We start from the raw sequence: 21,074 nt of genomic DNA, 5'->3' as shown, positions 1-21,074 counted from the left end.
GTAGCAGATAATTTGGCAAAATTAGCCTCTGGCTCTAACCAAAACTATTTTGTACATTCTTACTCTGAAACGCCTAGACACACTAGAGGCCCTTTCCTACTAGATAAGAGTCAAATGCCTAGCATTAGATCCAAGGCTGACAAAGCTAATTTTTATGTTAGTTAGGATGCTTAGTATACTAGAACTTGGCCTACCTGTTTAGCCAATTCTGGATTTTTTTACGGTGATAGGATCACCAAAAATATTGTGTTGTAATGGAGGTTATGCCCTAATACAACACTATCCAAATGAAGACTGTGTAATTGATTTTAAAAAAAGGACAAAAGTCAAATTCTCAATTTTAGCTTTCAAGGCTGTTATTGCAGGCCGAAGGGAATAAGGTTAAAATTTTAAAGGAAAAATTGCTTGGCATAGCTACCTCTAAGAGGTAATTATTGATAATAACTACTATTTAATTTATTTATATTTCGTAGCTACATGATTTTGTAAATTACGCTTCGTAGCTATACCAAATACATAGAGTTATTCCACTGTATCAAGCTTCTCCTTCGCCCCCCTCTCTCTCCTTTCCCTCTCTCCGGTGCCACCTGGTGGAGGAAGTCTATCACCAGCAGGCGTTGTCTCCTCCGGTGCCCTACGTAAACTCCTCTGGTTCCCTTCGTTGACCACTCAATCTCCTCCTTCCGGTTCTTCACCGTCACCATCACCGCCGGCCCTCCATCAACTCCTTCGTTGTCATCAACCACTCCATATCCTTCTTTTGGTTCTTCACCGCCATTGACCAGATCTAAACTCCTTCGCCGCCTTCGACAAGATCTAAAAGAATCAAACCCTGTAGATTTCTCTTTTATGTTTTTTTTTTTTTTGCAGATCTGTATGAAGTACAATGTATCTTTTGAGTTATTCTTTATTTTCTTAATGTAAATATAGTGTGAATACATTATTCAACAAGGTCGCATTTGTATGATCTCTAGTGGAGTTGTTGCAGATCTGTCTGAAGATTGAGTAACTAAACTTTTTTGATTAAATACAATATATTTTTAAAAGGATTTGAATGTATTCTTCATTTTTTTTAGTCTAAATACAGTGGTACTTTGTATTTCTCGTAAAAGATCTGTCCGATTTTGATTGCTTTCTCCCTTTTAAATACAGTGTATTTTGTTTTTCACCGGATATTAGACCGGATTTGATTGTATTCTTCATTTGGTCATTTTCTGAGTGTAAATACATTCAAATACAGTCGAATACACTCAACCTTGCGACGTCCGGTGGCGACCTTATTGATCAGAGCTCGAATACATTCAAATACAGCCAAAACAAAATGATACATCAATATATGAATACACTAAAATACACAACTCCATCTTGTATTAAAATGCACTCAAATACAATCATTTTGAATACATCTAAATACACGCAACATCAGATAAGGTTGAATACGACTGAGTAGTATATTCAAATACACTCAAATACAGCAAATTGCCCTAAACTAGCTATGAAATGTAAATACATAAAATGTAGCTACGAATTGTTAAAACTTGTTGAACTTGTTGCTAGCCCAAGAACAAGCTTATACCCAACAGTGAGTCTGAAATATTTTCCTTCACATAATAAGCCTGGGTTTGCTCTTATATGGGTAGCCCAATAATTAGACCTTTTATACAGTTAGGTTGGCTGTGTATGGTCTTGTTTAGCAAATTCTCTAACAATATAAATTAAATAATGTTTTAAATCAGTTAATTATCTAATTAATTATCTTTAGTAATGTTAATCAAGATTGGGCAATTTGCACGATTACCCTTCATATGGATTGGTTTTTAATTTTTGTCCCTCAATTCGCTGGTCTTTAATTTTCGTCCTTCGGTTAACAAGGTGGCCGAAAATACTCCGAGGTTCTGGGTTCGAAACCTAGCGGAGTCAATAATAATAATAATTTCGCAAGGCATAGGTTTCTATGAACACATGCCTATTCAGGTGAAGTTACATAGAACTTATGCCGGACACAGCAGACTTTGCCTTGTAAGGCAAACTTTTAGTTATGCCTTAAGGCAAAGTCTGACGCATAAGGCAGCCTTTTTGCAAAACCCTTACCTTGCGAACTTTTTTTTTTTTTTTTGACTGAGCGGGGTTCGAACCCAGAATCTCAAGATATTTTCGGCCACCTTTTTAAGAGAAGGCCAAAAATTAAAGACCACGCCAAAGAAGGCCAATCCGCGCAAAAAAAAGGATCAAGATTAGCGCTAATACACAAGGTGAGGCCTTTCAAATGTTTTGGGCCAAATAAACCGACTACGCCAGCCCAGCGTCATCAGATTCATAAACTGCCCAAACTTTTACTATTTACCAAGCTTGCCAAGCAAATAATCAAATCAATCCAAAGTGTAAGAAAATCTTTTGAACATCTTGAATCAAAACACATAAATAGAAAGGACAAACTACGCATTTGTATGATCTCTGGTGTATATTGAAATTAGGATTGTGATTATAGGTCAAGATAAATGAAATAATAATAAGCAAAACATGGGCAAAATAAACGAAGTGGACACAATTTTATCCAAAAACTACTTCAAATTAATATAAATCAATTAAAATGACCATGTTAAAATCACAGGACTGAGGGGGTGTCTAACACCTTTTGCGATCAACATTCCTTACCTTGGATTTCTTGTTAGCTGACCCAAAAAAATAAAAATAATAAGAGTCAAAATTTTCATTTAGTTAGCAATTCAAATATGGCGACTTTAATTGGTGTCTCCAAATAATAAATAATCTCTTTCCGCAATAATCACTTTAATTGAAAAAACTTTGAATCCTCAATAAAACAATAAAATACATGAGGTTCGGATAAATAGGGGTGTAAGAACTTCTTAGAGGGAATAAAAAAATTAAGTTCCATGAGTGACATAAAATCTCCTCTCCACCTCACTCCGACTCCAAACCCCCAGCCTTTACCCCCTCACCCACAACCCTTCCAACCACTACTCTTACCCCTATAGTGTTTTTCTAGATTATATATAAATGTTCTTGCACAATATTTTTTATTTACCTACTACATTTATTAAAAAAAAAAAAAAAAGGGGGGGGGGGGGGGGGGGGAGGGGTGTGTGTGTTAAGAAAACCACCAATCTTCATTAAAAGTACTTTCAAATCAAATAAACCCTCAATCAGGACCCAGAGAATGTAAGAGCTAAATGTAAGTATGAAAATGCTGCTAGCAAGAGGAAGTAAAACCCAAAGGCAAAAGAAAGTACCAAAGTTCACAAACCAACCAAAATACACAAGTGTTTGATGAGAATGGGAAAGGCAAAACGATTCCACTTGCAGAGTTTTTGCCTAAACGATATAAAGGCAACTAAGAGGTTGATCCATAAAGTATGTTTAACAAAAAAAGGGGTGTTACTGATCTAAGTTTGTATCCGTTCCTACATTGATGTGCAAATTATCAGACAAAAGACCAATTGATGAACATGAAACATATACAATGGGCATCTTCTTCTTCATTCAATACTTTCCAAGCGACAGCTCTCTCATATGATATTGGCCTTCCCATACTTGATAAACAGATACCACCTTGAAGACAAGCAAAACCCTGCAACAAGATAGATAAAAAGTGATATCCGGTTAGTGAAGTTAACTACATTGAAACTTGCAAGATTGTAGCTCGTACAGTAGCAATTACGCTTTGGTTACTTAGCAGAAGGACTATAGTTTTGAAGTATGTGACCATTTCATCCAAAAGATTAGGTTGTTGGATAGAGCACACTTTTATTTGGAAATTCTCTGCCTGGTCCGATATCATGTTGAAGTGTGTGATCATTCATCCAAAAGCTTAAGTTGTTAAATAGAGCACACTTTTATTTAATAATATTCTCAACAAATAGATAGCCTGGCTGCTCACGCTGTCTTACCAACAAAAGAAGCAGGCCGGGTTCTTAACAGATAGAGGAACAAGAGAATGAAATTGCTAGGTATTATACCCTTCAGACTAGGTGATAATGCACATACCTGCTGCATTATCTGTGGAAGCTCAGAGAAGAGCGCCTTTCTTCCATTGTCGTCGAAAATCTTTTCGAGAGTAATATCTTGAAGGGCTACCAAGGTGGTTTCTAGCATGTCAAGGCCTGCCTCATTCGTGAATGTGAAAACTGGCAGTTGCTGCCATAAAAAATCAGGTTAAGAAAACCACTAAACTGAATCTTGAGTGAAACTTTGAAACATGTTTTAAGTATAATTCTTGTAGGAACCGGATGGTAAATCTCAAACTGTGACTTAATTGAACTTTATGAATACTAGAAATTAGATTTCTAGATTAATACCTTCAAAGAGCAACACATGAGAGCATCTGAGTGATCCCAAATTTCTTTCAGGATGGATTCACTTCCTCCACTAACAGATTTGAGCAGATCCACGCCTAAGAAGAACCTGAAAGAAAAGATAAAATATAAGAATTGCAAATATTCACGCAATAATAGCCGTAAACTCTCAGATTAAAGGGTAGAATTATCATAATAAAAGCAAGCAATGTTAAAGATATTAGAACCAGTCAGAGATTGTTCAAGTAGTTGCTTGATGCTTATAATTCGAAAAAATTACATCTTATCTATCCCTATTAACACTGTCTTGCTCCTAGACTATGGTATTTTTTTTCCCCCTACTCAGCATATATTGATGAACCCATCAGCCACCAAGCTGCTCTTTTAGGATGGATGATCTATTCTGGTGTCCATAACAAAATGAAGAGACTTCTATATTACTTAAACACCAGACAGCATCAGAACTTTAGAATGGGAAACAGAAGTATCTACTCTTTGAGGTTATACTAGGTTGAAATATATGTAAACCAAGCAACATATACCTATAGCTTTGGCAAATCCAACGGGCAAGGGTCTGGGCTTCAGGTGTGCCAGGTGGAGACCTTAGACCAGGAAGAGAACCAATACGTGATGGAGAAAGAGCCAGAGCAACCCTCTGAACAGATGATATGATACTGCGGACATATTGACGTGCCATGGCAGCTATGTTTTCTTGAAGATGGATCTCAAATGCAAATTGAAATGCTATTGTCATAACCGATTTGGTGCAACCAGAGTTCTTGGAATAATCCCCAGTAGGTCGACTTCCAGCCTCAAGAGTTGATGCAAGATCCAGTGTGCGGTTTGGACTGGAGGCATCCTGCATTGATTTGAGAAATAAATTAACAGAACTTTGCGAGAAAACTTGCAATTCCAGACTACATTTGGCAAGTATACTCACTGCCTTGGAGTCCAGAGGAATGATACGAAAACCAGAGGGAAGGAGAGGAGCATCATCAGCAAAAGAGGCATCAATAGGAGCAAACATGAGCTCTGCACATGCTCCAACGGCATTCTCATCCACTCCATTACAAAGCTGTGCATTTCAAAAACAAGGTCCGTTAAGCATAGAGGTGGCTGAAAATATAACACAAAGGGTTAAAGAATGTACAGAAGATTGAGGGCAGTTGGGACTATTCAACTAACATATATAGATGATGCATCACAGGCTTAAGGTTAGAAGTTTCATAAAATGATAAGAGTAACACCGAACTAACACTCACAAGTGGAAGTTAATTTTTAGTTTGCTAGGAACAATAACTCTTGCACCAACATCCAAACTAGGTAAGAAATAAAGTCCAACAGCAAAAAATATCCAAGTTCAAGAAGTGAAGAATATAATCTTGCAGGGGATAGTGAACTACAATTCTACTGTATCACATGATATACTAAAATCCAGTAACTAGCTGGCCCACCAAGGATTTAAATTAAATAAATTAAAAGTAGAACTATCACACTAGACACGAGCTTTCCTAAATGAATATTTATATACAGAACGGAAATCATGAGAAAACTAGTTCAGGAACAACGTAGAGTGATGCAAATTATTTTGAGAATGACAACATACTTGCAAAAGGAAGATGTCACCAGGCATCATCATGTCGTCTTGATAGTGGCCAATGCTTTCAAGTCTTATCACCTCCATAAACTGTTCCAGAGGCAAGAAATATTAATAATACACTAACCTACAAAACACAATCTATGCAATTGCAAAAGAAAAGAATGAGGAGTTATGGCAAAATAGTAGATATAATTCCGAACTAGTCGCTTGCCTCTTCATGTTCAATAGTGTGAGCCAGCGGAAGAATGATTTGTCCACCAAAACCTCCAGTTCGAGTGACTGGTATGCTGCATGGACCAGCTTTAACTGCAGCAGCTGAATAAGCATCAATACCACTGTCTGCCCATTCCGATCGATGTTCCCGCAAGAACCTTAGCAGAATGGCAGGAGGTACGTTCTGCCAAAAAAGAAGAGATGTGATGAAACAGATGTTCTATATAAAAAAAGAAAATGTGTGTGAATAAAAAGCAGAACTAGAACAGAAGCTTTCGAGGAACTAAAAGAGAAAATGTGTGTAAATAGATTGCTAAAACTGAATATGGTCCAGAAGCTCACATAGCGGTCACAGACTGGATTAAGAGAAAATATCTATAGAACATTTAGAGTTTCCAGATATAATTCCATTGAAGAAAAATGAAACTCTTACACCTCAAAGAGAGCATCTTTGTGCCCATCTTTTATTCCGCTTACTAACGCATATGCATATAATATTTGTTGAAACTTTGTAAAACCTTGAAAATTGAAGCCTCGATAATTAATCCCTCCACTCCAGAAAGAACAACGCGGTGTAGAGTACGACATATAAAGTAACCTAATTTTCAACGTGATTTCGCATATTTTAATCCTCGACTTTTTTTAAATGAAAATTTAAACTATATAGAACTACATAACCCCACTATGTTATATTTTGAAAATAATTGAATAAATCGCAGTAAAAAGAACAATTGTTCAACTCCCCAAAATAATAATCACTTACGATAGCTAAATGTATCAATACTGACAAATCACAAAATTTATAGTTTCAACAAAACTCAAAATGCTCCTCGTGCAAATTTCAACTCTTTCTAGATTAACCAAGAAACTGAAACGTCATCGCTTGCCCATGCTTAAACCTTGGTAATGAAATAGAAATTTTATGAAGACAGTTCCTTTATTTTAGACAAATTTTACTGCTCCTATTAAATCAGATTTTCAAGCATGATGAATTAAGAAGGTGACGCGTGATCTTAGTAGTATTTGGAAACTCTCCTCCAGAAAACAAATTTGAATAAATGAAAAAATATTTAAGAAAAACCAACACCAAAAAATGCATTTGTTATCACGACATAGTAAATTGGTACCTGTAGAAGCATAGAAGCCTTGGCACATAGCACAGCACTGCTCATTGATGGAAATCCATTGGCGTAAGAGAGATTTGCACCCATCAATTTGCTGGGCGATGAGTTGACAAGAATAGTAACATCATCCATACCATCACTTTCAAGCATAGACCATCCCTCATCGGTAAAACCATTAACGGCCTCGTTAAAACCCCTTCACAATGTGAATTAGAAGTTTAGTCACAAATAGAATAAAAATGTGAAGATGTAAGAAAAGATCAGGAATTGAAAGACCAACTTGCTCAATCTTTGACCAAGCGCGCGCAAAGCTGCAGGTCTTCTTCCCCAACCAGTGACAGTAGGATGAGAAATTTCTTGAGAAATTTGTCTCAAGTGACGTAATGCCTGAAATATTTTAAATAGCAGCATTAATCAGGAATTTACATGTGGCTGATAAAAGAAAGAGAAATAAGATTTTCTGTATAAATTTAATCGTACCGCCATAGTTGTCCTCTGCGACAGCAGCATTGATGACTCATACAGTGGACGCAACACTTCAGGCACACTCCATGGCTGGCAAAGGTTATTAGCAGCATTTATTAGAAAATTGATGGGGAAAAGCATTATCATGTAATTAACAAGTTAACACACCTCTAAATCCATATGGTCAACTATGTGAATGATAGAACCACCCCCTTCACAGGGTCGTATCAGATATCCACTTGGCAGTATATCTGCTCTCACGAAACTCTGCACGGGTGGCATACTAGGACCATTCTGAGTGTTGTTCAGAGATCTCTCACATACCTAGAAAAGAAATATGTGCATTGCATCCACATAAGGTTACATCTTATGTGTGACTTTCAATTGCAATAAGGTAACACCTATTATTTGATTGTTTTACTAGGAACATAATAACCATTATACATACCACAAGGCTACCATCTTCCATAACAGATGTATACCGCATTAACCAGAAGTCACGAGCTGGTGCCAGTGTAGTAGGTGCATAGAGCTGAAACAAATCAGAAAACTATATTCAGTGAAAAGTTGTGTTACACTGGCAAAAGAAAAGGACAGGAATTAATTTTTCTAAAAGTAACCTGCATGTATAGCAATTCAATGGTTCCACCGGTCCCAGTGGACATCACATTGAGAACATCCACCGCTCGGCAGTCACGAAACCACGACGGTCTATCTTTAAGGATTTCAGCAACCTTTAATAAACAGAAGAACAATTAATACTTTGCATTCCAATAGAAAAACACAAAATTAAATTGACCAAGTTATTTAGGATGAAACTTACTCTTGTAGGCTCTAGACCCACAAGGCCACAAGCACGCGAGGCTACTCCTGAGCAACCATGAGAAATAGCAATGATTCCAATGGAATCCGGACCAGGCTGCAGACATGAAAGAGAGATATTTTTAAGATTATAATGACAAGATGATCTGCGCAAATTAGCTATGTTATGTAATTAAATGTTGTAAAAGTAATTAGTGTGCACATGATCAAATCCTCTAGACTGTCCTACAGGTAGAAATTATCATTAAGAACAAAGATTATAAATACTAGCAATGTATTGATGCAACTTAAAAGTTATAAGAGCTGTCAAAACTTAGATAACTGATGACCTCAATAACATAAGTGGAGCAAGAAGAATAAGTAAGAAATATCTTTCTGATCCAAGAAATTTCTTTTTGATCCTTTTTAATAAAAAATGATTTTGATCAATTGATGATAAAATTAAGAGGAAGAAAAAAGGGAACTCACTGCAGAAAGGATTTTCTACATGCAGTTCTTCTACCAAAAGATTTAAGGGACTGAATAATAACCAAAGAAATAATGTCATGAAAGTACAAGTCTAAAACATTTATTATTAAAGAACTGTGACTAAAGGAGTCATTTACCACATTAACAAATCTATAAACAACACTCCAAATATTTGATCATGAAATCTATGAATTGAAAGATAGGGAAGGGCACAAACCTTCATCCCAGGCATTTGGACCCACTCCACAGCGGTTCCCGTTGCCTTTGATAAAAACTCTGTTAAAGTTTCCTCTGCTAAGGACAAAAGTCTGGAAAAAATTCAAATGTGAGTATACAAGGTAGGGACAATAACACACACACACACAAAAAAAAAAAAGGAAGGAATTGGACTCAGAGAACGTCTACTTACCCCGCAGGGCTTGCATCCCTTGGCGGACGCTGAGGGGTCAAGTTGTGTTGACCACTCGTCACCACAGATTCACAACTATTGTTATCTGTGGTGGGAAGGGCTGCCTGGAATTTTGAAGTATCACAGTCAGGAAAAACTAAGTTATCGGGGAACAAAAAGAAAGAAACTTTTCCAGCTCGCACTAATTCTTAAAGATTGAAACATTAAGTTGAATTGAACAAAATGAAAAGACAGACACAAATATTGTTTAGAAATGCCATAAAATATATCTCATGCAGATTCTTTCTATAGGCCTAGCTTTTCTAGACTATATATTTCTTAGCCAATTCTTAGAAAACCCAAGAACAAGACAAGTACTAATAGAATAATAATCTGGGTGACCAACAAAGAGAAACTACTAAGAAGATAAAACAAGAGAAAAATAATACTAGTAAAAATATAGGGCTTTTTTCATTTTTGTCCCGTCAGTCGAAATTAATTACAGGCGCTAGCCAAAATATACAAAACCGATTTTGTATATTTTCTGTATACAGCATGTATAGTATACGAATATTTATACTTAATATACAAAACCTATATATTTGCAGGCTATTATTTTTTAAGCGGTCCAAAAATGTAATTATCCCAAGAATTAGATTGCTTACAGTTTGAGTCTGTTGGCGGAAAAAGCTATTCTCATACACCAACTGTGAAACTTGCTTCTGCAGCCTATCATTCTCTTCCATCAACAGCTTATTCATTGCTGTCAATTTTCTGTTCACAGCTTGAAGCCGCGATGATTCTTTACGTTGCTTCTCTCTACATCTGCATTTACACAAACACAATACCTTAATCATCTGAATGATTCAATACAGTAATAATGAAAAATAAAGCAAGCTCACTACAAAAGAAAACTGGAATTAGCTAAAAACTCCACCACCAATCCTTAGCTAAATTGCTCATAGCTAACAGCATTTCTTGATAATCCATCTCTAATATGTCGGTAAATAAGATTAGAGACAGATTTTGCTGTTTAGCTACAAAATTTGTCCGTCACTAATTCTTGTTTTTTAAAAGTAGTGTGCATCTTTACTATAATCTAACAAGATAATTTTGTGCGATATATACCTTCTGTTCTGAAACCAAACTTTGATCTGTTTTGGCTCGATGTTGGATAGAATCGGACACTCTCGAATCAGCTGCTGACGACGGAGTGAACTGGGCTTTGGACATTCATGATACACCCTTTCCAAAGCCTCTACCTGCTCAGGTGTGTACCTAACATATTTCCCACTGTCTATCCCCAGTTTGTCTTTACAGCTTGATGTCACAGCCATCATGACTTCAATAAAATTATCAATTTTGAGACCAAAAATAAATTAAGTACTACAGTAGTATATAGGTAACAAACAAATTTCAATATACAGAGATCCCTTGCTTCATCTTCATTTCCAACATCTTGTATATTACAACTGCTTACTCTCTTTCAAGAAAATTCATACACCACAAATCCCAAATTCAAAATTATTCCCCCTTGTTACCAAACCATGAAATAAAATTTATACAAGAGAGGACACAAAAAGAATTTTTTCTTGCTTTGCTAGGATGAAAGCACTGCTGAAGCTTTCTTGGCTTCCCTACTATAAGAGACTTTATCTTTATGCTTTTGCAGATGATTTAAACACTTGCAGTTGTACAAACTTGACAAACTTTTTTCAAGCCAAATGATAAAACTATCTATAAACAAAGGATTTAACAGCTAAATCCCTTCCAACCCACTTAACCCCAACATTTTCTGCATGTGTATATAAAGATATAGATATGTTAGTATAGAGACAGATACAAGTAGCTAGTATTAAAGTATTTTAGAATCCCATGTGGGAATGAAAAACATTTGGATATATACAAATACAATGAAACTTGTGTCTGAAGCATAGAAACTTTCAAAGCCTTAGAAATCAAGAAATGCAAGAAGAGAGGAAACACGCAAACATGTACATAAAGATATTAGGGGACACAAGATTTGCTACCTTGTGTTAATTTTCTGTGCAACCAAAAACGCTGTCTTCGTATTACCACACAGTCCCTTCAAAAACACGTAACGTTAAGCACAAAACATAGATCTTTCTTCATTGGATCACGGAGTTACAATTTCCCACAAAATTCTTCTTCTTTCAACTCTAAACTCAAGAAACAAAAATAATAAAAGCTCAATCTTTCTCTATGAATTCAAGAAACAGTTAAGAATGAGATGGTAGTGGTGGTGTTTTTATATTTTATGTATACAAATGGGAGAGTTAAAGAGAAGTGGGGAAAGAGGAAGAAGATATGAGAAAGACCATTTTGGTTACTTTGCATATAAAATCAAATGGTGTTGCTGTAGTGCTGTTTGCTGTTTAAGTAGGGGTATTTCTTTTTGTCTTTTTTTTTTTTCTTTCAATTAGAGGTTGGAGAGAAAAGATAAAGGAGTTGAAAGGAGCAGAAGAGAGTGTGTGTTTTGTTTTCTCAATGGTATCTTTTTCTCTGCAAAACTTACCATCTGTCTGTCCTAAAAAATCAGAATAATAAGATGGGAATGTGACAGACACAAAAGAAAGAAAAGGCATAAAATCCCACTTTCAGTTGGTAGAGCGTCTTGTAAGCCTGCTCTGTCCTCCCCTTTTGACATTAATTCCCCCTCCCACTCCTATAATATAATTTGAGTACATCTTACTCTTCCTTTCTTTTTTTTCCTTTTGGCTAGATAGACCAGATAGTAAAAATTTATTTAGACATTTGATTTACATTTGTTTTGATTGAACATATGACACATAGTAAAACATTTTTATTAGATACTTGCGACTTAAAATTTAAGAAAAGCTTCCTCGTTTATGCGCTCAAGCATCCATTACGTGGATGAGTTAACCATTTAAAATAATTCAGTTTCTTTAATTATGTATATTAACTTCGATAAGCATAAAATTGTATCATGTTCTAATTGATGTTGATGTATATACTTGAAAAAGAAACATTTTTATGTGATTAACTAACCTACGTAATTGACGCTTGAGAACAACGCATAAACTTTTTAAACTATGAGCCAAAAGTATTACAGGAATACTTTATCATTTGTTCAGGTGCTCAATTGGAAAGGGATATGATTCAAGTGTCTAAATAAATTTACTGACAAGTTTAAAGTGTAGTAGTATTCCGCATTTCTGTTTTTGGTATTAAATTTGTTTTTAAAATCATATCATAATTTTAATAGAAAAAAGAGAATTTGTTTTGACCTAAGTATATATTAGGACCCGTTTGGTCATGAGAATTATTTTTTAATTTCCGACTAATTTTTTACATTATTTCAAAATTTGTGTTTGGTTAAAAAAATGGCTAAATTCAACTTGAAATTGAAATCCAAATTTAGACAAGTGCTCCATACCTATTTTCCAGCTCCTTCTTCATAAATTTCAAATAAAATCTTCTATTCTTCCTTTGAAAAAAGTATAATCAAATAAAATTTCAACTTCAACTCTAATTTTATAAATTTTAAATAAAGTGAAAAATATTTAAAATTTATGAACAAACGTGTAATAAATGAAGAGTGATTGAATATTTCCTAGAAGTGTAATACAACCTGTGGTAAACTAAAAGTTTGCTGGCAAATCAAAATGCATGAGGCCTATCTAGCCTGCAAGGTAGGGGTTGAACCCCAAACTTTCGACGCGAAACTTAAATTTATGTGTAAAAAATAATTAAAATTACAATAAATAGTAGATATGAACCCCTAACTTTAAAAATATAATGGGTTCAATGCTAAAAATCTTAAGATTGAACCTATAAAATTTAAATTCTGAATTCGCTTCTGAATCCGTGAAGAACACGTATGCCATTTCCCTATCAACATGGTTTTATTTTTCAGGTCAACCTTGTCAAGTAGTATTAGTGTTACGTCGTATTTATAGATTTTGCACTGCATATAACCATGTTCAAAAGCCTTTTATTTTTCTATTTTAATTTGCTAAAGAAAATGGTGGTAAGAGTGTGAAAACAAGGAAAGATGAGGGGTATATGTTCTAATGACATATGTCATGCTTACGTGGGAAATAGGAAAATATAGTAACCGAACCTTAGGTTAAAAAAAGAAACAGAGAGATTGCTTAGGGGGGTGAAAAGCAAAGCGAAAAAAAGAAGACAGAATAATGAGGATGTTTTGCATGCGCCCCCTCGACTTTTGTATTTTCCCTACACACCTATTCTATATATCTCTCTCATCACTGTCACTATCATCATTATCATGATTATATCTGCCCCATACATGGCATGTACACAACAAGCATGACATAAAACAAGATTTTCAGTTCTTGTTTTTTCTTAAAAAAGTATCTTGTTTAATGTTATATCCATGTGATGGTACAAGAATAAAACCGAAAGTTTCGATCTTTAAAAGCTACGGAGTATTATCCATGCTTCTCTTGTTTTTGTTTATCTTTTCCTTTGTTTCTCTTGGCTGGTTTATGTGGAACTTAAAACAACATTCGGATAGTTAAGTTTGTTCCTTAATGGCTAACTTAATTAAATAGAACTATAAAAGTAATCACCTCTACTTAATTAAAAATAATTGAGCATAATTAACGGTGTTAATTAGTATAGTTAAACCAACTCATCTCAAATAGATCGAACAAACAAAAGAAAGTCGAGAAACATAAAGAATGCACGCCAACAAAAGAACCGAGACTTGATAATTTTATACTTCCTCCTTCCGAAATTACTTGTCAATTTGACTAATTTCTGAAGTTAAATTAGATTAGATTAATTTAATATTTTAAAATTAAAATTTAGATACTCAAAAACTATACGACGCACAATAAATAACCATTCTCTCATATTAATATAAAAAAAACATTTAAAATTGTCAATCAAAGCTCATATATTTTGACTCTCAAAATATTAAATGTGACAAGTGTTTTAAGACGGTGAAAATAGCACACATCATTAACTGGTCCAGCTCGAATAAGAGCAATTGTATATACTATTGTTGATGATAATTTACATTATTGAAGTACACTTCCCTTAATCTGGAGATTCTCCATGCATAGATGCAATGGATCTGGAAAGAAAAAAAAAACGTATGAGTGGATAAAAAAAAAAAAAAAGTAAAATGGAAAAGAGGCACAACCCGACAAAATAGAAATTGGTTCGTCAAACTCCCAAATTCAATAATGTTCAGGAAAATTTATTTACAAAATATATAACATCTATTTCTAATCACAATGATGGTGCATAGATAGATATGGTTACAATGTTGCATTGTTTGTCAAAGGATTAAAAGATCATATAGTAGAATCCTAAGTAAAAGAATATTGACATTTATGGTGGACATCATTAGTAGGTCAAATGATGTTCTCTTTTTTTCACCCCTTTATTTCCTTGTTGGTAGAAAGAATAACATCAAGATTTCCTAGTTGACATCTTCCGACAATATCGAGAAATGACAAGAAAAGAGTATCCAAAACTTCATTTCTTGCCAAATCATAGTATCATTGGTTGAAAAGGATTATATCTCTTTTCATTTACTCTATCTCTTTTCATTTACTTTATGTGCTATGAGTATATTAGTTGAAATTTTGATTTTTATATATGAATACCTATATTCGTTATCGCTATTATAAATAAACTTTTTAAAACGTCATTGGCATTGTAAGTTTAATTTAAGCTGCCATTGCCTATTTCTCGGAAAGGGTTTTTTCATGCCCAACATAGCTACAAGACGAGTGTGGTAGAATATGAAAATTAAGATGGTAGTGTGTGACCATGTAAGATTGAACAATATTGTAAATGGTTAACTAATTAGATATGATAAAGGGTGCAAGTAGATGCAACGTTGCTGTTATTATGATGATTGAAGATACAAAAGGTCAAGAATATTCAAGCTAAAGTCATATGAATAAAAAAAATCTTATAAGATGAATTACAATTTTTCAAATACGACGACCAACTATATAAGAGGATCTTATGTCATGTTGGGCCAACTATGAGACTGAATGACAACTGATTTTAGAGAACCCTTAATTTCGCCTTAAAAATAAATTATTTAGTATTAAAACGAAATGAGTCAAAATAGAGTTGAATGAATAACGAAGACTTGTATAATCGAGTCCAACTAGTGTGATCGGGGCGTAGTTGGTTAATCTATTGATTGATAAAAATGCATATTGTAATAGTTTTTCACTAGTATACCTCGATTTTTTAATTTTTTTTGTTCCATAATTTCGATGCCGTTGTGTCTCATATATTTTACCCGCTACCAAATTAAATCTTAGCAAGAAATTGTATTTTCTTCTGTTGTGAATGAGTATCCTCATGGTCTGAGAAACTATATCAATTTTATATATATATATTACTTAAATATGGGATAATAACACCATGACCAAGCTACTGGGTTTTTAAGTAATTGATCAATTAAATACTGAAGGTTTATTCGTTAACGCTTTTTTATCATCTATATTCTTTTGACAAAATAATCCAGTTCTAAATCAAGTTAGCTCATTTTTGGACTTCCTAAACTTTAAGGCTGAGAATGTCATTTTCTTCAAACTCTAGTGGAGCTTCATGTCATATGAGCATAAATTAAAATCAAATATAGATTTGGCAATACCGAGAGAAAAACAGAAAGTTTGTCTGTCTTTATGAATCATAAGGGAATAATATATCCTGAAAAAATTGGTATTTGTCCACATCTTAGAGTAATTAATTATTTAACAGTATCTTTTTTATCAAACTTGTGCCTAAAGTTAAGGTATATGGACCATTTCAGATAACAAAGTTAAGAAAGTGAGAGTAACACAGCATATACATATATCGACCTTTTCAAAGCATGCTTGGAAACAATAGTTTATCTTCTGTCATACTTTGGCTCTCAAACTTTTACTTTTAAAATGTTAAAAATGGATGCTTAGTGTACTCCAAAAAGCCGTTACTTTTTCTTTGATAAAGCTGTGGCCATGGCGAAGTGAGTCTTTGGTGGTGGTCAATTGCAGCTTCAGGTCTTCCTCGAAGGTTTCCAAGGTTTGAATTATTCAAGATGAACATTACTTTAGATACAATGGTTAAAAACTAGTAATTTTATTGAGAGCCCGCGTAAGTTAGATGATTAAAAGTACCTCATAAATATCAAATGTTGAGAAATACTTTAAGTGTTGGAAACTAATTTTATTAGTAATTAATTTTTACGTGTTTAAATAAAAATGCTAAAATTGGTAATAAGTAGTTAATGCGTCTAATAAAAAGGTATTGATACACACTTTTTTATGTGAAAATGTCTCAAACGTTCTTAAAGTTATTTACAAGAAAACGTATATAATTAAACTTAAAAGTATTTTATGTAAATAAGAACGAATGACAAAGCTAAAATAGACGATAACTAAAAATTATATTTTAAGAAGAGTATTTCGGAGATTATAAAAGATATTAGCAATAAAATTGTAAAATGTTTTGTCAAATCATAAGGACTTATTGTAAGAATTTTTATTATTCTTATGTGTGGCCCAATTAATGTAAGACCCATAACTAATATTTAATGAAGAATAAATCTCGTCCGTTAGATCGGTTACTTGATGGACGTACCGGATTAAGTCTCAACCCCTATAAATTGGTCCTCCCTCCACCCATTAGGGTTACCACTTTTTCTAAGATACTTTTCCATCATTGACGGCTGTGGTAACGTAAGGCTAGGGCAGGGAGGTAGAAATCAATTTCTAGAAACAACGCTTCCGCTTTCGTAATAATGTCTTCCACATCATGTATGTTTTTGGTGTTCTCTCCATGTAAGATTATTGTGTTCAAGATCCTGTGTGAATTAAGTTAATCTTACATGTGGTATCAAGAGCCTGGATATTTGAACCAATAATCTTCGTACAAGAGAGACAATATTATGATATATTGAAACTTGTGCTTACTAAAAAGAAAAAAAAAATCGTAAGATGAACGTTGATTAAACTGTATATGGTGGCTGACCCATCATGTCTTCTTAGGGTTTCTTAAAGTTATTAAGTTATCCGTAAATTAATATTAAATCAATTGATGATTGGGTAATAAAAGGTTTTATGGGAATTTACTAATGTTTGTTTCTGGGCTTGAATACTTTTGGGGTATTGTATATCCAAGATAGTATCAGTTAGTGAGTCCGGTGACATTTATTGGGTGTACTTATATAATCTTAATTTGATTTCTTATGATTATATTGAAGCTGATTTTGTCCAATTAATCAATTTAAATATTTACGCTCAGCTAGTAGTTGAGTTATAAAGTTTTATCAACAAAGTTACTTTGCACATATTCTGAAACTACACTTTAGTTTCACATGATGTAATGATTATGGGTTATAATGTTATGTTTACTGTCTAAGTTTTTTAGACCATTAAAGTGATGTTTTCATTATGAAAGATTTTGGAATGCATAATTTTTGCACTTACACGTATGTGATTTAATTCTTATATGTGCGATCATGAAAAGTGTTCTTTACATTAAGTGATAGTGTATGTGTCTAAAATTGTATAGTTTGTTAGTCACTAAAGTGGCCAAACTAGAATGTCTAATATTTACACATACATTATATTCATGTTAACATTATGCATGTAATAATGTTCATATAGTTTGTTAGTCACCAAAGTGGTCAAGCTAGAATGTTGAAAATATTCACATGCATAGAAAGTTATGATATTCATTTTATGTGTGCATTTATGTTAATATAGTTTGTTAGTCACCAAAGTGGCCGAACTAGTATGTTTAAGAAAAATATGCATGCATTAAAAAAAAATGTCATTTATCCATTAAACTAATGAAATGCCTATTATTGAAAATAAATGGATAAATTGACTCTCACTATTGCTAGAACTTAAGGATTTGCCCAAAGGTGAATCAATTATTCTATGAGTAGTGAACATAATGAGGTAAATTAATATTATTTAATCAAATATGTATTGTATATCCAAAGATGTCATTTATGTTTGATTGAAAATATTTAATTGCCTGTTAAATGAAAAATGGCATTTAAATTATGATAGTATGTCGTAGTATCACCCAAAGGAGAATTACGATATACTTTTATTGTTTTGCTGAATCCACATTATTTTCTAATTTATGAGCATGTATATCTATTTTGCAGGTATTCCTCTTCATTCGCTTGCTTCATCTGTTACTGTGTTCAACGGATTGAACTTCTCTGAGTGGCATGAACAAGTCCAGTTCCACTTAGGTGTGATGGATCTTGACTTGGCTCTGCTGAAAGAAAAACCTGCTGCTATTACTGATACGAGCAGTGAGGATGAGAAGTCTTTCCATAAAGCATGGGAACGCTCTAACAGATTGAGCCTTATGTTTATGCGAATGACTATTGCCAACAACATTAAGAGTACTATTCCACAGACATAAAGTGCCAGGGAATACCTGAAGTTTGTGGAAGAACGTTTTCGTTCTGCTGATAAGTCTCTCGCTGGTACACTAATGGCTGAACTCACGACCATGAAGTTTGATAGGTCGCGTAGTATGCAAAATCATATTATCAAGATGACTAATATTGCAGCAAGACTCCGTACTTTGGGGATGAAAGTGGATGACTCCTTCTTGGTTCAGTTTATTCTAAACTCATTGCCTCCTGAGTATGGACCATTCCAAATTAACTATAACACTATTAAGGATAAGTGGGATGTTAGTGAATTGTCCAGTATGCTTAATCAGGAGGAATCAAGACTTAAGAAACAAGGAGGTCATTCTATTAACCTCATGGGTCAAAGAGCTGGTAAAGGACTTAAAGTGAAGGCCAACAAGTTCAAGAAGAAGAAAGCACCTGCTAAAGTTCAACAGGATGCTCATAAGGAACTCAAGGCAGATGTGTGTCGTTTATGTAGAAAGGAAGGACACTATCAGAAAGATTGCCACGTAAAGCTTGGTTCGAAAAGAAAGGTACTTTTAGTGCTTTTGTATGTTTCGAATCAAATTTAGTAGAAGTTCCTAATAATACTTGGTGGCTTGATTCTGGTGCAACTACTCATGTATCCACTATGTTGCAGGGATTTCATACGATCCAAACTACAAATCCAAATAAGGATTTCTTGTTCATGGGAAATCGTATGAAGGCTCCAATTAAAGGCATAGGGACTTATCGTTTGATCTTGGAGACTGGACATCACCTTGATCTATTACAGACTCTTTATGTTCCTTCAGTTTCTAGGAATTTGATTTCTCTTTCAAGACTTGATGTTTCTGGATTTGATTTTAAGTTTGGACATGGATGTTTCAATTTATATAAGAATGCTTTTTTTTATGGTTCTGGTGTTCTCATTGATGGTTTATATAAATTGAAACTCGATAATGTTTTTTCTGAATCCCTTCTTGCTATACATCAAAATGTTGGAATTAAACGTAGTTCACTGAATGAAAGTTCTGCTTACTTGTGGCACATGCGTTTGGGTCATATATCCAAAGAAAGGTTAGAAAGATTAGTAAAGAATGAGATTCTCCCGAATCTAGATTTTACGGATCTTGATATATGTTTGGAGTGCATTAAGGGAAAGAAAACCAAGCATAGTACGAAAGGTGCCACAAGAAGCACCCAGCTTCTTGAAATTATACACACTGATATTTGCGGACCTTTTGATGTTCTATATTTTGCTGGAGAAAAATATTTTATCATTTTTATCGATGATTTTTCAAGTTATGGATATATCTACTTGCTGAAAGAAAAATCTCAAGCAACAGACGCCCTCAAAGTGTACGTCAATGAGGTTGAAAGGCAATTAGATAGGAAAGTGAAAATCATTAGGTCAGATAGAGGTGGTGAATTTTATGAAAAATATAGCGAATTGGGACAATGTCAGGTCCATTTGCAAAGTTCCTCGAGGAACATGGCATATGTGCACAATATACTATGCCAGGAACACCTTAACAAAATGGGGTTGCAGAAAGGAGTAATCGGACACTTATGGATATGGTTAGGAGTATGATAAGTAATTCCTCATTACCCAAAACTTTGTGGATGTATGCTCTTAGTACCGCTGTGTATTTATTAAACAGGATTCCTAGTAAGGCAGTTCCAAAGACTCCTTTTGAACTGTGGACTGGAAGGAAACCTAGTTTAAGACACCTGCATGTTTGGGGCTGCCCAGCGGAGGCTAGAATTTATAATCCACATGAAAAGAAATTAGATTCTCGAACATTAAGTGGTTACTTTATTGGTTACCCAGAGAAATCTAAAGGGTATAGGTTTTACTATTCAAACCATAGCTCAAGAATTGTTGAAACCGGTAATGCAAGATTCATTGAAAATGGTGAAGTTAGTGGGAGTGTCAAACGACAAAGTGTGGAAATAAATGAGGTAAGGGTTAATGTTCCATTGCCCATGAATGTGCCTACTTCCACACCAATAACAAATATTGTTCCCGTTGTCGAAGAATACTTTGACAACACTGAATGACATTTGAATGAAACACTTCAGGAAGGAACTAACTCACAAATATCTGATGCAAATGAACCACAAATAGTTCCATTGAGAAAATCTCAAAGAGAAAGAAAATCGGCTATTCCAGACGATTATGTGGTTTATTTACAAGAGTCAGATTTTGACATTGGACTTAATAAAGATCCGGTTTCATTTTCACGAGCCATAGAAAGTACTGAGTCTGACAAATGGATTAATTCCATGAAAG

The 21,074-nt window shown here is 34.2% G+C and overlaps 1 protein-coding gene across 2 annotated transcripts; it reads right to left on the bottom strand.

Moving 5' to 3' along the window:
• Positions 1-3,284: 3,284 nt before the first annotated feature.
• LOC132635823 (homeobox-leucine zipper protein ATHB-15-like) lies at positions 3,285-12,047 on the bottom strand. Of its 2 annotated transcripts, XM_060352372.1 has the most exons (19): positions 11,424-12,044; positions 10,522-10,735; positions 10,059-10,218; positions 9,415-9,518; positions 9,223-9,313; positions 8,539-8,634; positions 8,336-8,449; positions 8,164-8,247; positions 7,884-8,039; positions 7,731-7,805; positions 7,531-7,637; positions 7,254-7,446; positions 6,125-6,310; positions 5,920-6,000; positions 5,254-5,388; positions 4,856-5,172; positions 4,317-4,422; positions 4,006-4,155; positions 3,285-3,589 (listed from the first exon to the last, which is right to left on the bottom strand). In XM_060352372.1, the coding sequence occupies exons 2-19, from the start codon at positions 10,731-10,733 to the stop codon at positions 3,443-3,445; spliced, it is 2,514 nt and encodes an 837-aa protein (XP_060208355.1). In that variant the 5' UTR covers positions 10,734-10,735; positions 11,424-12,044; the 3' UTR covers positions 3,285-3,442. The 2 variants fall into 2 exon arrangements, with proteins under 2 accessions (XP_060208355.1, XP_060208354.1); XM_060352371.1 differs by having other exon boundaries at positions 4,856-5,388; positions 11,424-12,047.
• Between the last annotated feature and the right edge of the window lie 9,027 nt (positions 12,048-21,074).

Source organism: Lycium barbarum, chromosome 4 (assembly GCF_019175385.1).
Source record: "Lycium barbarum isolate Lr01 chromosome 4, ASM1917538v2, whole genome shotgun sequence".
Lineage (NCBI taxonomy): Eukaryota > Viridiplantae > Streptophyta > Magnoliopsida > Solanales > Solanaceae > Lycium > Lycium barbarum.
Note: the sequence above shows the minus strand (reverse complement) of the source record. Positions and strands in the feature narration are given on the sequence as shown.